At 39.9% G+C, this 16,754-nt stretch overlaps 1 protein-coding gene across 2 annotated transcripts in view; it reads right to left on the minus strand.

The window, feature by feature from the left end:
* Positions 1–16,754, minus strand: part of Fim (plastin-2 fimbrin) — a 53,291-nt gene that overhangs the window by 7,256 nt on the left and 29,281 nt on the right. The window contains exons 1-3 of one of the 2 annotated variants that reach the window (XM_076519861.1): positions 4,780–4,938; positions 2,470–2,900; positions 804–2,022 (exon numbers count right to left, since the gene is read on the minus strand). In XM_076519861.1, coding sequence (XP_076375976.1) covers positions 804–2,022; positions 2,470–2,900; positions 4,780–4,854 — 1,725 coding nt within the window. In that variant the 5' untranslated portion in view covers positions 4,855–4,938. Of the gene's footprint in view, positions 1–803; positions 2,023–2,469; positions 2,901–4,779; positions 4,939–16,754 lie in introns of those variants that run through there. The other variant, XM_076519859.1, reaches the window with a different exon arrangement.

Here is a 16,754-nt window from a genome sequence, read left to right on the forward strand (position 1 = left end):
TTTTGATTTTGTTGCAACAAAATGGACAAAATGACTGTACGAATTCAGGGTGCCTCAGAATTTTTATCGAAATCCAGGTTGTAAAATGTATATAAACAAAATAAAAGTTTACGACGTTGTATATTAAAAACGCGTGACACAGTTGCTCGATAATCATTGCGGCCAGCGATTTTCACTCCAAAAACTAGGAATTTACGTTCCTTACTGATAGAGACCACAGATGTTGTTATTGCTGTATAATAACTGTGATAACTTCTCGAAAAGATCATAAACCGGTGGACCAGTAGCAGTTGTCGCGCGATTTAGCAATGACAATCGTCGTACAAGTGTCTTCCCCGTGACCATGTTGTATCTCTTTCACTAAGAATATTGCTTAACAGGCCACTATTAGTGTGTCCCAGAAAATTCTGAGTAGCTCCAGTCAGTATTTCCTGACAGAGTTACTCGCTGCACAATGACAGAATGCCATAAACGGCAACAGATTGCATCGCCATATTGTGACTCCTGAATTGCGAACTTCATACATTTATGGCGAGCACGATTATCCAAAAACTCAAGAGACTGAAACAGTTCAGTTTAGCTAATCTTTCATTTCATTTCAGAATATCCCAAAGATTCTCAAATAATTCTCAAATAGAACATCGAAATTTCTGTGTAATCGAAACCCTAGTGAAAAATAATAGAAATGTTTGAATTATCTGAGACACCCTAACGACTCTAATCCCAATAGGACCACTGCGGCTAAATCTTCCTAGTCCACAGTACCCGCATCCGTGGGTCCACAAAATCCACGACCATCTCACCTCCTCAGTGCCTCCATCTTTGATAAGGTCATAGTTGACGCTCCCCGGTTTGATAGCGTCGATCAGATCGATCACCACCTTTCCGTCCGCTATCGAGGAATCCTGGAAGCCCTTGATACTGCTCGTCTTGCCTGCTCCCTGCAGCTTCGAGTTCACCCACTGCACGATCTCCTTCTCGACGACGGTACTGCCCTGAGTGCCGGCCAGCGACGTCAAAATCGACAAGGTGTACGATCTCATCAGTTGCCAGATCAACGCTAGGGTCAGAGTAGTGTTGCCGTCGTTGATGTCCTGTCCAGCGATCCCGACCAGCGAGAAATTCATCGTCTTCCCGAGCTCCACCGCGTAGTTGCAGTTCTCCAGCTTCTCCATGAACTTCCTCAGCTTGGTGAACTTCTTGTGTACCCGGTTCCAGTTCACGGTGCCGGGCTTGATGATGTCGTACAGCTGGAAGATGACCAGGCCGTCCGCGAGATCGGAATAGAGCCAGTTCACGTACGGCACCACTCCCATCGAGTTCATCCAGTTCCGATAGGTCTTCTCCTCCCTGTTCTCCTCCAGCGACTCCAGACCCTCTATGTTGCTCTCCGGCTTGTCCAGGCCCGGATAATTGTTGAACATGTTCGCCACGAACGCGAGATTCAGCTTGTAGATACCGTTCACAACATCGCTAGGCGTTACGAAGCTGCGACAGCCCAATTTAGACGCCTGCTGCAACATAATCTCCGCTCGGGAAGTGTGGTTCGGCTCCATTAACGCCTCCAGCGTGACGCCCGCGGTGTTCGGCGCGATCTGCTTGATCAGGTAGGTGTAGATCTCCGAGTCGGTGATGTCCGCCTGGAAGTTGTTGCACCGTCTGGCGATTCCGGCGTTCTCCAGGTGATGGTTCACCCACCGTAACAAGATAGACTCCGGAGACAGCTTCAGTAAATCTTCGATGCGCTCGCCGTCTTGAAGGAGAGTGGCCAGGCCGGGGCAGTTCTCCAAGGTGATCTGATTGAACAGGCCGATCCTGATGATCTGCCAGAGCAGACCGAGCACCAGGTGCGGTGATCCTTTGATGAGGTCGTGGGCGTCGATGTTCACGATGTTGCAACCAATCGCCTGGGCGGAAGACAGGGCCAGAGTCAGGTTCTCGTGTTTCTTGTACAGCGTCAGGTTCTTCTTGTTGATCGTCCGCTCGTCGATCGTGTCCGGACAAGAGTGGTTGATTATTTTACTAGAATGAGACGCCGAACGTTACCTTCATGCCTGGTCTAACGAGCCTCGCAGTAAAATTTCAACGAAAGCGATACTTTAAAGTAACTCGAGCACGTTCAAGATTGAAATGAGAATAAATTATCAACAAGTAGCGATTGCAATTGTATAAACTCTTAGGAATAAATGACGAGTAATAAACAATCTCTTAGCACTTAATATATTGAGTAACACCAATTTTTAACTAGGTTCTAAAATTCATTTCTATGATAATATATAAAACAAACTGAATGTCACTGGGCTTTTTAGAACATGAAAAAGATATACTAACATTTTCTACAATAAATTTCAACTTTTTAGTTTCGGTTACGTTAATGAAATGATATTGTTGGAATTTTTGAGATTGATATTCGGCACTCGACGCGTTAATAGACCACGCAAACGATAATACTGAAAAGAAATCGCATACCAAAGAAGAATTCCATCCTTGACCTTCTCGTACAGCGCCTTGCCTTCCGGATCGATGGGTAGCAAGTGTTTCAGATCAGGATCGTGTGACAGATTCGTGTTGATCCAGTCGCTGAAAGCAAGCTGTTCCTCCAACCGTACCGAATGCGTGGTACCTTCGCTGGAAGCCTCCGAAATTCCGCCCAAGGTCTCCAGATTCTCCTTCTTCGACACGACCTGCTTGAACGTCGAGCCCAGCTCGTTGGCTTTCAGCTCCTTGCACAGCTTCTCGAACTCGTCGAAGGAAAGCCTGCCCTTGTGCTGCAGTCTCTGCTTGTCGTCGTATTCCTCGATCATCTGGCGCACCTTGTACCCTGGCATCTTGAACCCGCAAACGTCCAGAGCGTTGCGCAGCTCCGTGAGGTTGATGAAGCCATCCCCGTTCGCGTCGATCTAGCATAAAGATAGCTTTCCTCAGTGGAGATCTTTTCGCAACGAATTTGAGGTCCAGAGGTCTTGGATCGGGGATGTTAAATCCGGGATAAAAATTGTGGCGAGCTCAGACTTGGATTTCCTGGGACGGATATTGAAGGTTCTGTGCTCGAAAGGAGCCGAGGAACTGTCCAAGGCTTTAGGAATTTAGTTCTTGGTTTTTCTTAAATAAGTGGACAATTTTCTTAAATGGCTATCTGTTTGTTTTTGCGTTCGTCTAATCCTCTCGTCATTTTATATGTAGAAATGTTAACCCTTGGCTAAGAGGCCATTTTAACTCTAAATAGTTTCTAAAAATAGTTTCTCTGATCTGTAATATTTTCATTTTATACAACTCTGTTAGTGCATTTTATGCACATAATTTTTGTATCAGTTACAAGACTGTTACTGTTTTTTACAGTTACACTTTTAACAATTTCTTTAAATATAAACACATTTCATAATATAAAAAGAATTTCAGAACAAGATGCAACAATTTTTAGTCATCACTCGAGTGCAAAGGGTTGAAAGAATATTGCATTTATTACTAAACGTCATATATAATAAATACTAATGAATCCCGGAAGACGATATAAATCGGTTCGAATACGAAGGTCAAATACGGCAATATTCCCTCATATCATCAAAATCTCGATGATATCATACACGTTTGCAAGCAATAATGTTATCGACGAGTGTTCGTCATTTTGTAACGATATCTAACCTGATTGTAGAATAGAAATTGTCTGAGATTTAAGAATGCAATTGCGATCACGATCCTAATCTCCTCAGTAACAATAGAGGGAACTCTCGTGGTAACACACGGAACTTTCCTCGAAATCAGCTTCGGGCTTAATCGACAGTTCTTCAGTCGATGGAAAGCGTGTTGCACGCTCGTCTAATTAGCATCCAGTTCGCGCTAGTGAACACTGTCCCGCCAAGAAATTATCAATGATAAATGTTTCCGTCTTATCGTCACGAAACCATCCGTCTCTTCCCCGCTACTATCTGTCCTCTGCTTACTTTCAAGCAATAATTTTCTAATCTGACAATAAGTCGCATCTGGGAAACGTAATCGCAAAACGTGACTCACACAACTCTTTCACACTATCATACGACTGGTTATAGCACTCACAATATCTTGTTACGCTGGGAGCTGATCCACCTAAAAGTTTAATTTTGCTATCTGCTTGGCTGACACTTTAAGTCTAAATTAGACAGGCGCTTGTTTATTTTAACAACGTTGAAACGCTGTTATCGCAATTAGCACAAGTCTCTGTGCTAATTGTAAGCATCGTTAAAACAGGTTTAAATCGTCGGGTTATTTAATCCAGCAACGGTCAGTTAGCAGTTCGGGAAATAAATTTGACAACACTAATGAGCTCTGACACTCGATCGAAGTTTGCTAGTTAGTAAACACTGCTTGGTTTATCAATCATTTTCGATGCCGTTTCTAGAGAACAGCTCGTCCCTTATCGCTGAACATTCGGCCGTCGCTTACACCGAGATCCCTATAAACTTTCACAACTCGCAAATTAAGTAGCCGAAATCACTTGCACAGAGTTCTTCCAAAACATTTCTGTCAAATCTGACAATCACGAAATCAGGCGAACAACAGAATGTTTGCGAGCATACTAGGAATTTTTAAATAATTTCTTGTTGACATCGTTGAAGCGTGTTACGGCGCGACGGAGGCATGGTAACAATCGCGTGTGTAGCAGATGGGGATCGATAAATCGGTGGTACCGTGGATCGGCAGGTTTTCACGCCCATCGATCGATCGGTCGCGAGTCAAGTGGCTTACGTAAAAGCAATCACAATAGACGTCGGCGCGCGCTGGAACAATCGAGGGCAGACTTACTGTGTTGAAGAACTGTGGGAAATCCTGCAGGTATTCGTCGATCACGCTCCATTTCGGGAATTGTTGGATCTCCATGATGAAAGTGGATCGAAGATCGGCGCGACGGTTAAACTAGTTTGGTCCTCCGATGAGAGCGTCGCAAGACTGCTTTGGCGTCAGGTGCCTTATCAATGGCTTGATAACGGGAACCAAGGGAAAAAGTGTTCGCGGTTTATCAGGCGGGCGATACATTGCCGGGACAATAATCTTTGATAATTGATAGCTTTCCAGTCATTTAAATCGCTCCGTTTCCTTTATATAGTACATCGGAGATAATCGATGATTTTTTCTTGTACGGAACTTGTTAATTCGACGCGCACCATGTAATTGATTAAGTTAAGTGGGTAATATTTGTTTACCGTAAAGAGATTTTACTGTCGGCTTCCTGCTGGAATTAATCACGTTGCGATGATGAGGGTACTGTTAACTTGATGGAAAACGAATGACCACTTGAAAACCTGCTCCGGCTGCTGTTACTTGCGTGATTATGGTCGCGGCATGTTCGGTTTCCACGAGGATTTTTTGATCGGGCCGTCGATTAGACTTGCACTTTTTATTTGACGCAGCGGAGCGTATGATACTTAGGATACTGTTTTTGCTCGTTACTTAATCCCTGACGCTGTAGACCGTTTTTAGGAAATATCAATTTTACTAGCAAATAAATATGTTTATTTGTTAAAAATGTACATAAAATATCGTTAGCAATAATATTAGCAGAGCTAAGAAATAACCTCGACATCGAGAAATTTTGAAGTCTTGTAAATAATTTTGAAACTGCAATCGGTATAAAACGATCAACATTTGCTGCGGCGATAATCAATCATATATACACTGTGTCACGAAAGTATTCGGACGCCTTTTAAAACAGAATAACTTCTTCGCAACTAGAGATTTCTTTATGCACGATGTGTTTTTAACTTTTTTATCTGAGCTTACGATGAAAATTTTAAAAATGCGTTTTGTAGACGCACTTACATGCATACTGAAAATCTCACCGAAATCGATTGGCGTTGTTATGAGCTATAGATAATTAAAGATTGTGAAAATTGCAATCTTTCAACCGATAATTTACCGAGAATACTTTCCTGACTCTCTGAGATTAACCTGATCTTCTATCTTTATTGAATGGACTTAATAAATCGTGCAATTAAACACGCCTCGATCGGACCTGTTTTCGAATATATATATATATATTTTCACGGAAAGATATATTTAAAACAGAACAGAAATATTTATCCTCCTTTCGAAATAAAACATATTTTGACAAAGAAAAAATAAATAGCAAAAATTAAATTTTTGAAAACTGACAAGTATAACTTAAAAAGCATGTAAATAATAAAAATTAAATTTAAGAAGTGGACAAGTACACTTTTCTCGTCGAATTAATGCATTCAAACATGCATGCGTTTAAACATTTAAGTTGCTTCGATGCATCATACACATTTGTAAATTATTATAATCATAAATTGTATTTGGTACAAAAAAGAAATACGATAGCATAAATGCAGTATATCGAAAATTTGAATACAATTCAGCAACTGTTATTGTAATTATTGTATTAATGTACATAATTCCTCGTGCAGTGAATCAGATTCTGCCGAGTTTAAAATGAAGCTGCACATCGTTTGCGTAAACGTTTGCGGTGTATTTTTGACTGAAGAAACTGGAATAAGAACAACGAATCGTTCCAGATCCATAAAATCCTCGTTCTAAGTTAGCCGAGTTCTAAGATAGCCGAGTTAACCGAGTTAAGGGGATAGAGCGGTTTGAATCGGATGAATGAGCCGACACGACATGTGTTCAGCATGCAAATGCGCCAGGCGCCAAACAATGTGTGTGCACTTAAGCGAACGTTTTCGATTAAACGACACGGAGACACAGTCACGATGACTTAATCTGGCGTTATTTCGCTGGAAAGACCGAGAAGTCGAGCGGAGCGTTGACCCAGCAAAAGCTAGCGCTTCGATCGTGGGTAATTTGTAACCGGGTCAACGTAAGCATACCTTTCCAACTAGCATTGCAACTAGACGAGCATCGGTAACAGTTTCGCGTTCACGAGTACTCTACCCTTCCACTGCATCAGTATTCGATACATATATTTACGAAGTATTGCTTTCCAGATGAATAATTGTGCATTTCATGCTGTTTAGGAAGTATAGAATCATACCACGATCAAATTTCTCGTTTTCAGCAAGGTTCAAAAGCGGCCTATTTTTACCAGCATCCTGTACGTATTTGTTAATGGAGCCAACTGTGGTTATGAATACGGTGAATTCGGCGAACCGAAGGTTACAAATACTTTCTATTGGTATCTCATAAAGGTACATACAGTTACTACTTTTTAACATACCCACCAAGCATCTGCGAACACTTATCATAACGGGGAAACAATTTGCAAATTGCATCAGCAAAGAAATCCCGTCGATTTACAGACACCATTGCAAGGTTGCTTCTTTTACTTCATCATCCGTTTCAAGAGGATTACCAGCCAAATTTTTCCGTGTAGTCATTCTGGAATACTTTGATAGAAGAAAAACCAAAGATATCGAATGAGTGTGAGACACAACTGTTAGGCAATTATTATGCGGCGAATTAAAATCGAAATTAAAACTGCCACGACCTTATGACTCGATATATTGAGATTGCGAGTACAGTAAATTCTCCCTAATTGATCCTCAGCTTGTACATAGAAATGGACAATTTGGGAAACGGAGACACGATTATTCGAGCCTTGCGACTCGTTTTTATAGATATCGATTGACAACTATAAAAACGAGCCGAGAGACTCGAATAATCGTATCTTCTCTTCCCAAATCGTCCATTTTTTATTCCAAGCTGAATCAAATCGCAATGGAGATTTCTAGGAAGAACCTGTTAATTATGAATGTTATTCCGTTCTTTTAAGTTGGAAAAAAATTCTATTCTTTTCTCCACAGTATTTAGGTATTCAAGGAAATATAGGCACGCAAAAAATACAAATTTTCTTCTTCTAAGAAATTATTACAATCGAAAAACTTCTAGTCATCATAACTGAGAAGAAAATAGTACGGCAAGGGGTTAGGGAGAAATTACTGTATATATTCGTGTTCAATTGAAAAAATATTCGACGCCTCGAATGCACCGGTCTAATCATGAGCTGTCAATCAATGGAGTTCCACAAGAGCGAACTTTCACGAAGGAAACACTCTCTATTACGTGTTTCCAGGGCGTATCATCGGTGCGGCGAACCGGATAGCGAGTTGTTGACTCGACACCGTTTAAGGACGAAGAAAAACGCTTGATGACAGCGTTCAGAAGCCAGCGAGCATTCGCGGAGAGGGAACGAGACCAATGGGAAAACAATATGCTACACGCACGTGTGACTGCGTGATCCCAGCCATTGGTACACGTTTGCTCGTCAATCTGAAAAAACGCTTCGCGCCCGGCATTCCTCGCTTTCACGAATTCTCTATGGACTGCGACCACGATCGCAATCCGCCGGATTACGCCGGCACCGTTGGATGCACATTTTTGCATACGAAACGCGTCGCTGCTGCTCGCTGGAATCCGGAAAGGCGACGGAACCAGTTACGAATGAATCATTTGCAAGCGAGAATGCCCATCGTTTCGCTCCAGGAACCGCGATTCTCCTGATTCCTCGAGCGAAGTATCGGAGATCGACTGGATACCGGAGGTAACACCTACTTCTCTCACCTTGGGTTAGTTGTAGATCTGGTGCAATGTTGTGGCGACTCTTCTTCACGTTCGAATACCGTTTAAAACGAAGTAACTCGTTCGATCATTTCCAATATGATTTCTTTCAAATATCATCGACAGAAAAATTGAATTTTACTTCGAGTTAATGACAACAACAAGATTGATTTTTATTTCCAAATTAAAATAAGTCTGCGTTAAGTGTTATTTCAAAATAACAACAACAAGAGAATTGAATTTTATTTCGAGTTAAAAGAAGTCTACGTCAAGTGTAATTCAGAGGAATGAGAAGGAATGAAGCTGAAAGAAAGCGAATGAAAAGAAATTTAAAAGTTCCATATTTTTAGATATTATCATTTATTTTTAGAGAATTAGAATCGTGATGGAGGTGCTAAATTATTATTTGGAAACGTACGAAAATGTTTCAAACTTGTTTTGCAATTTCGTTTTTGAAATCTGTCAACGTTTCTATAAACAGTAACGCTGTAAATACGATATCACGAAAGCACGTTGATTAATTTCTGACTGGATTTCGCTCGAGAACAATGGTTCGCGGAGTAAGCTGTTCTTGTTGACTCTTGGGCGTAGTTCATTCAGAAAACACGAACGACTTGTTTATAAATATGCGATTATGCGTTATTCATGACTGGCTGAAATTCCTTTTCACCTGGAGCCAGAAGATTTCACGGAGTTCCGCGGGAACAGCCCATGGAAAAAGCTGCTGCACGCCATGCTTTATAATAACTTTCTCGATTATTTCGCAGCTGAAATGCGCCGTGATCTCATACACCTGGAATTACAAAGGTAACCTCGGTGCGAACGAGTAGCAACCTTTACCAGATCTGATTCTTAACTTGCGTTACGCTAGAACGTTGCATACCGGAGCATTCGTTCCCATCGAATTTCTTTCGTCAGACATCTGTTGCAACAAAATGAACATTGGTTTAAAAGCTTTTTTATAACTATGCAGCAGCCAGCAGAAGAGGATCATAAACTAGCTATGAATGAAAAGAAACTGTCAATGAAAATAAGCTGTGAAACTATGAAAATTAATTGAGAGTACCTGAGATAACATACAAAACAACGTTTTGTATTAACAATCTCAAAAATGAAGTTGTATTAAATTCTACAAAACACTGCTGTCTCTTTAATATTTTTGCAACCTACTGCATAAAAATTCACAGCCTGGAAATGCATTAATGCTCCGAATGAACAACAGAAACATCGGAAAAAAGAAAACGAAATTTATTCATAACAACTTGCTTGTTAGCATGACGATCATCATTACCGTTTAGCAAGTTAACCCGTAGAAAGTCAAACAACTTATTTCAGTATAGATGAAATAAAATATGCAAGTTTATATTTTCGTTCGTAATATGGAAACTACAATCGACAAATAAATACAGAAATTTTACCAGGTAGGTAAACAAACTGCAACGAAACTAATGTGTCGTCTTCAGTAAGTTCGAATAAAAACAATTGCAATGATGTTAATCTAATTGAAGCGTTGCTTTCAAGAGGAGTAGCGTCGACAAATGTGACGTTTCAAATATCCTAGAAACTAGAATAATTGTTCTGATTCACGAGAACCCCCACTTTAGATTCCACGGGGTTAAAAGCGAGTGGCAATGGGTTACTGGACACCCTGTAGACATGGGAGCTCTGCCGGGGTCAGGCACATCTCCTCCGCTTTTATCCTGAGAACTGGTTTCTCCGGCGTCGCATTGCGCTCGGTCCCCACCCCCGCGTCCATTTGTGCGCGTTCCTCAGTTTCTCTCCCTTGGAAATCACGATTGAATTACCGGCGAGAGGAAAAAGGTGTAGCCACCGTTGTTTGCGCATACTGTGTTAATAGACAATCTGGACTAGGCCGGATAGCTCCTATGGTGAGACCGGCGACGATATTGGCCTTAATGCGGCATAATAACTCCTGCGCCGTTTCTTAATCTGTCCGGACGTCAGGATCGCGAACTTACTCGCGGATAGTGCTCTGCGCGATCAACAGCTTGCTCGAGATCTTCCGACGAAGAAACTGATCCTTTATGCTATGTCCACAGAAGTCGACAAATCTTGTTCGAAATGAAAATAAAAGGTAGCTATCGAAATCATGACGGATCGTTATTTTCGGTGCTGTTATTCGAAAATAGTAATATCGACGCTTTTGAGATAGTAGCAATATCAAATAATAATTATCTGTTTATTAAGGAATCTTTAAAATAATTTGCTTTGAGCAAAACTCTTTCTTAAAAAATTTCACCCTTAAGAAACCGATGATTTTGATGCGACCATAAATTATCAGGAAAGAAGTCTTATCGTACATAGTATTATCGATCGATGCAATGTAAATCGGTTGGTGAACATTGAACCAGACAGTGTTTGATTCACTATGAAAAAGGCTGTAGACACTGTAGCATTATGAATTGCTAACGAACGTAAAAGCAGACACACGTAAACGAATAAAATCCGTTGAACAAGTACGGTTTTCATATCGGTATGAAAGAGTAACGTTTCTAGAACAGCTGTAAAAACGAGTGACTTTTTCCAAATTGAAAAGGCATTAGAAGAATTAAAATAATATTATAGCGTCCCCTGAAAATTCAATAAAATTCGAGGTCAAGAGGTCAATAGCGGTATGGCATGCAACAGCGTAAAAAGAAAGAAGAAAACTGTAAGTGAAGAGTAAAAGGCTTCCGAGCGGTAAATCTCAGCAGCTTCAGAGGGTCTTCAGAATCATCTCGTACAGTTATACAATTCCAAGGTTCTGGAATGTTTGCGCGGCATGAATAAAGAAGTCTTTCTGAGTAATCTCAGCGGAATAATTAATACGAACGGCTGGAAGAGCCGTCCGCACACAACGAAATTAATTAAATCCGCAAAGCCGGACACTACATCTGGCATCGATCTACTACGTTGATCTGCATTATGCAGATTGAACTTACGGAATGATCATGCGCTCCACATCGTTCCTCTAGCAACCGTTGCTTCTACGTTTCCATCAAAAGCATAATAAAACTCTGAATTTTAATAACAATATTTGCCGAGTATCGTTCTGCAAAGATGCACTGAGTTTTCGAGACGAATTCGCGATCGCAAGAAAATCACTTTCAATACAGAAAATTTCCAACTGTTCATCAAAGTTCTGAGAATCCGGTGAACACGATCTTCTAGATAAAAGTAATTAATCCTTGCGTCATCGGTAAGCTGCCAGAACGTATGCAAATGTACATCCTTGTATACAAATTCGACGGCACTAGATTTACATGAATTGCCTCCATCCATCGTCTGAATAAATTATACAAAAAGATGAAGCTGCAGCAGCTTCTATCGAAACTCTGCATCGTAGAATGCTTTATTTATACGAGCGCATGAAACTTTCAGGTGTCCGATCCTTAAATAACTATAGTCGAACGTTAGCCCATGAATAACTGGACAATGATACACGCTAGGACGCCCCGTTGCAACAACAGGAGAAAGACGTGACGGGGAGAGAAAAGACTCGTACAAGGCACAAGTTCTCATCGTGTTCCAGATTTCGATCGTTGAGTCAACGGGTTTCCTTGATCTCAAGGCAGTAACAGAGGTGACTCGCGTCACAAGATTCCACCTACATGAAACACGTGCGACGAAGTCCAATTGCTTCGTGGATCGACTCGATCACTGAATGCCGGGTCCCTTTTAATTACCTAACATGAACTCGTCGGGGCCATTGTTCTATGAAATATATAGGATTTATAAATATTAGGTCTACCGGAAAGTTCTGTCTGATAATGTCATTGCAAATTTCAATAGATATGCACATATTCATTTGAGACATATATTTTTGAAAAATGTTGCTCACAAATTGCCATCACGCTGGAAAGAGGTCATAAGTGACGACGGAAATTATATTGTACAATAAATATTACTAAATTTATGAAAAATCTATTATTTCCTTTCATTTCTCAAACGGACAGAACTTTCCGGTAGACCTAATATTTTCCGACTCAAAATACATTCGTCTTGCTACCCAAATTTATACATATTGTTGTCCAAACTTGCACCATACGTGCAGTTACCAACAAGTGAATATACTTTGATAAATATGATTAAAGTTTTCAATCGGTTGTAGAAAACTGGAATTGGAAATATACGATTATTCAACGAGAATACATAAATAAAGAGTAAAACAAGTAGATTATTTCACACTTTGACTATTTAATTGTAGATGCACATTGCAAGATGTATTATAAAATATCTACAAATTTCATAGTATTATGAGTACAATAAAGTCTCTCTAATTGACCCTCAGTTTGTAAACAAAAATGGACGATTTAGGAAGAAGAGTTACGCTCATGAATAAATTCAAACTTTTATTAAAAAGCTTTGCATTATTATGCTGTATTGTATGTATTATACTTATAATACATGTACAATAACACTTGTAATATATGACACTATTCTCTGGAGAAATAGCGAATGAATAGTGATGTCACTGTACAGACAATGCGAAACAGAAAATTATTCACCTGCCGCACACCTTTATTACGAAACACGATCACGGAACAGTATGACGTTAGAGCAGCATAGATGACTACGATGATGCACGGTTAGTCATCAGGTGAAACCGTTGACATTGATTCACGAATGTTTCTAGAATGTTTTTTAACGTCAGTGGAACAGGAGCGGCGGCGTTGCATTAGTGACTCGTGACAATGCCATGTCGTCTTATCGCGTCAAGGTCGTAGATAAAACGAAATTAGACTTAATTAGAATACGACTGAAGATTAGCCAATTTTAATATGGAGGGAGAATAACTGTTCGAATGGAGTGATGAGAATTGCTTATACGAAACTTGCTCGTTGCGCATTCTTTTCGCATTCATTTGTTTTTCATTGCAACTGAGATTACGAAACAGAAATTATCAAATAAGATAGGAGCATTTAATTTTCTTAACCTTGGTTCATTTTTATGCGAAATAATTGTTTATATTAATTGTAGGAAACATAAGTTACATGGAAATACTTTTTCTCTTTTAATAATCGCAATAAGTTTAATTAATGTAATAATACCCTGAAATTGCCGACGCATTCTGTAATAAATGCATAAATGCATGTTGCGTTGAGGATTTTATTGATAGACGCATAAAACTAACGAACAGGATGAATAAGTAATCTAACAGATAATTAGATAATTACTTAAGTACTTCAACAGTACTTTCATAGTACCCCGTTGATTGAAAGAAATGTAATTTAACGAGCAGCCTCGTTCAATACTTTTATCGAGCATCGATCAAAACTTGATTTAGCTACAATCGAGTATCAAGAATCAATAAACACGACTGGAAACTCTAAAGCTTCGTCCTCGTTGAAAGAACCATGAGCAAGTTCTCGTTCATGCTCCATATTTTTTGACAAATACTGCCGCCTATTGTTTGTTTCCCTCCGAAGCAGCAGACATTAATGAAAATTACGATATTTCAGTGTGAACAAATTGTTCTTATACGTTAATGCTTTCTGGAAACATATTGGAGAATACAGTATCAGTGTGGACGCAGCTTTCGAAGTATGTTACATGTGACAATTGCAGAAATGTTTATAGCTCGTGTAAAGCGCGAGGGTACATTGATGGGTAGTAGAACAGAATATAACTGGTCTTGAACTTGGGGGGACAGATATAGCAAGCCACGAGTTCATTGAAACTGATATACATAGATAACCCTGAACTTGATCTATAATAGATGACACTGAGCTCATAAAGTCGGATACAAACTACCCCGAAAGTGCACGTTCTACGTAAAAATATCGCGGAGCGATAACATTCATTATAAATAGGACTGAACTGGTCGATTAACTTGGCCATTCGAATCTCGTAAAATTCCGAAAACTTTTAAAATACATAATACCGGACCAGTTACCGCCGGACTCCAAAATAAACTACTCATAATTGCCACGACGAATGCCATTAAGGAATGATATATGAGTTTATGACCAGTCTTAATTGCCGATAGTCAACTGCCAGATGAAGCAGCATAAAATTAATATACTTTTATTAGCGTTTTCATCTTGTTCCTTGTGAGTTCTCGTTAAAAGCGAGTTTCGTGTAAAGTAAAGTACTGGAATATTGTCAAAATGTCGAAGTAACTTTCCTAAAAAGAAAGCTTCGATGGTAACAACCGCGTGGATAGCAACGAAGAGGCTACTTCTGTGTGTGTGGAACTTTGTTATGAAGGTACGAATTCAATTATCACGTTAAGATGTTGCTTCTATTATAAGCTCGTGGGAATACAGCAGAAAGAAAACAACAGCTAACACTGTCCCACTAACCAGCAAATTCTTTCGGCCTGACTATATGTACAATAGCCATTTAATAGTTGATTTTTCTATGACGAATACAGGCGACTGAAGCTGAGTGCAATATGGCAATTGTATAAAAATCATTTCATTTATTTTTATTTGAACTTACTGGAAACGACACGTCAATTTGGTTGCAATTCTATTTACCTGTTTGGTAAAATTTAAGTGTTTGTGCATTGTTGATTGTACATTACAAATGTAAATCTAAATTTATAGGTATTTAACGTAATTACTGTTTACCATGTGTGCAAATATATTGTGCAGCATATGAACAAAATGGAAGATTATTTTCGGAAGCAAAAGAAGATTTTATTACTCGTGTAACGAAATTCTGAATTTCTTCGGTCTTTCCGTAAACACCTAAAAATCTGTAATTTCGATACAAAGCTACGCGAGAATATTATAAAAACATCTTCACGAACGGACGATTTATCGCCCGAGTTCAAAAAAGAAGAAAAATCTGTCGCCCCCATTAAGCATTCGTTCGAAACAAGAAGGGACAAACGCACATATGCAGCGCGTAAATCGGCCGTAACTGCGACGTGCTTGAAACCAAGTAAATTTCGGTGCTGACTTCTGCGATGATGGTCGTAACCTTTTTGCGCCTTGATTCGCATGCGACGACTCGTTGCGGCGCGGTATAAATTACGGTCGCGTCTTACAGGCCGCTGAAAGCACAACGGCGATCCAATAACGGCCACCGCGGTAGAAACAGAATAAAAAGTTTGCCAGCCGCTTCGCAGTTGGTCTCAAGTGGCGATAATTGAACGGCTTCGAGCGAGTCGCTCGAGAGAGAATACGTTACGAGCTCGTTCTCCTCCCCGTAGTATACGTCGCCGCGTCCATTTACTCCAATTCCATTCATGTTTCCCAGCAAAACGGCGAGGTGCGTCGAAACGCCGCGGCGCGACGCGACGTAAAGCAAACCGAAACGCACGAAGATCTCGTATCGCAACCGGTAATTTAGGTATTTTTAGCGCAGCTAGTTGGCTTTGGCGAGCAATTCCAGCGGAACGTAATTGTTAATAAACTTTTCAAACGGATGCGAACGTCCGCGGCGGATTTGCACAGTTGTCCGGCGAACTAGGAAACTTTCGCGACGTATCGCGATGTCCTCGGACTACGGAAACGTGGCTTGGATATTTTTCTTCCGTTTCTGTTGCGTCGCCTATCATCTACAGATGCATACGCAAGAATTTCAGCCGATGTCGAGTGCCTAAGATAGTATGATAAACGAAAGAAAATGCTGCGACAAATTAACTTCGTACGATGAGCAACGTTAACCCCTTCCAATCGAAGCCATTTTAACTCTAGTGCATTTTATGCGCATGCAATTGGGTCGTGTAACTCGTACAGTAGTTACAGATTTAACATTTTCTTAGATACAATCAGATTCGATGATATAAAAATTATTTTGTAACGTGGTCAATACTTCGTATACAAATTTTCTGAATTTTTTTCTTATTCGATAAATGTTTGATGCAAGTAAAATTATTATTATAAACTACACCTATGAAATGGATTTTTGGTTTGATATATAGTTATAATAAATTTTTAATAGAAATTTTAAATTGTAATAGGGGTTTAATGAAAATTTAGATTATTTAATGAAGGTTAAAATTGTTGTATATTTTTAATAGAAGTTTCGCTAGAAATTTTAAATTATAATGAATTTTTAATAGAAGATTAGCTGATTTTAGGTAATTTAGGTAATTTAGATAATAAAATCCACGAAATCCGCAGTCTAGTGATCGCTTGGCATAGAATGGCTCCTCTACAGATGAGCATTAGATCTGAACAATGCTCCCACAGGAAAGGAATATATACAGAATTTACGACACACAGTGGGACTTTCAATGCCTGAAATCCTCTGCGCAAATCCTCCATTGAAATCGAGACAGTGTCACGGAT

This window comes from Megalopta genalis, chromosome 3 (assembly GCF_051020955.1).
Source record: "Megalopta genalis isolate 19385.01 chromosome 3, iyMegGena1_principal, whole genome shotgun sequence".
NCBI classification, from domain to species: domain Eukaryota; kingdom Metazoa; phylum Arthropoda; class Insecta; order Hymenoptera; family Halictidae; genus Megalopta; species Megalopta genalis.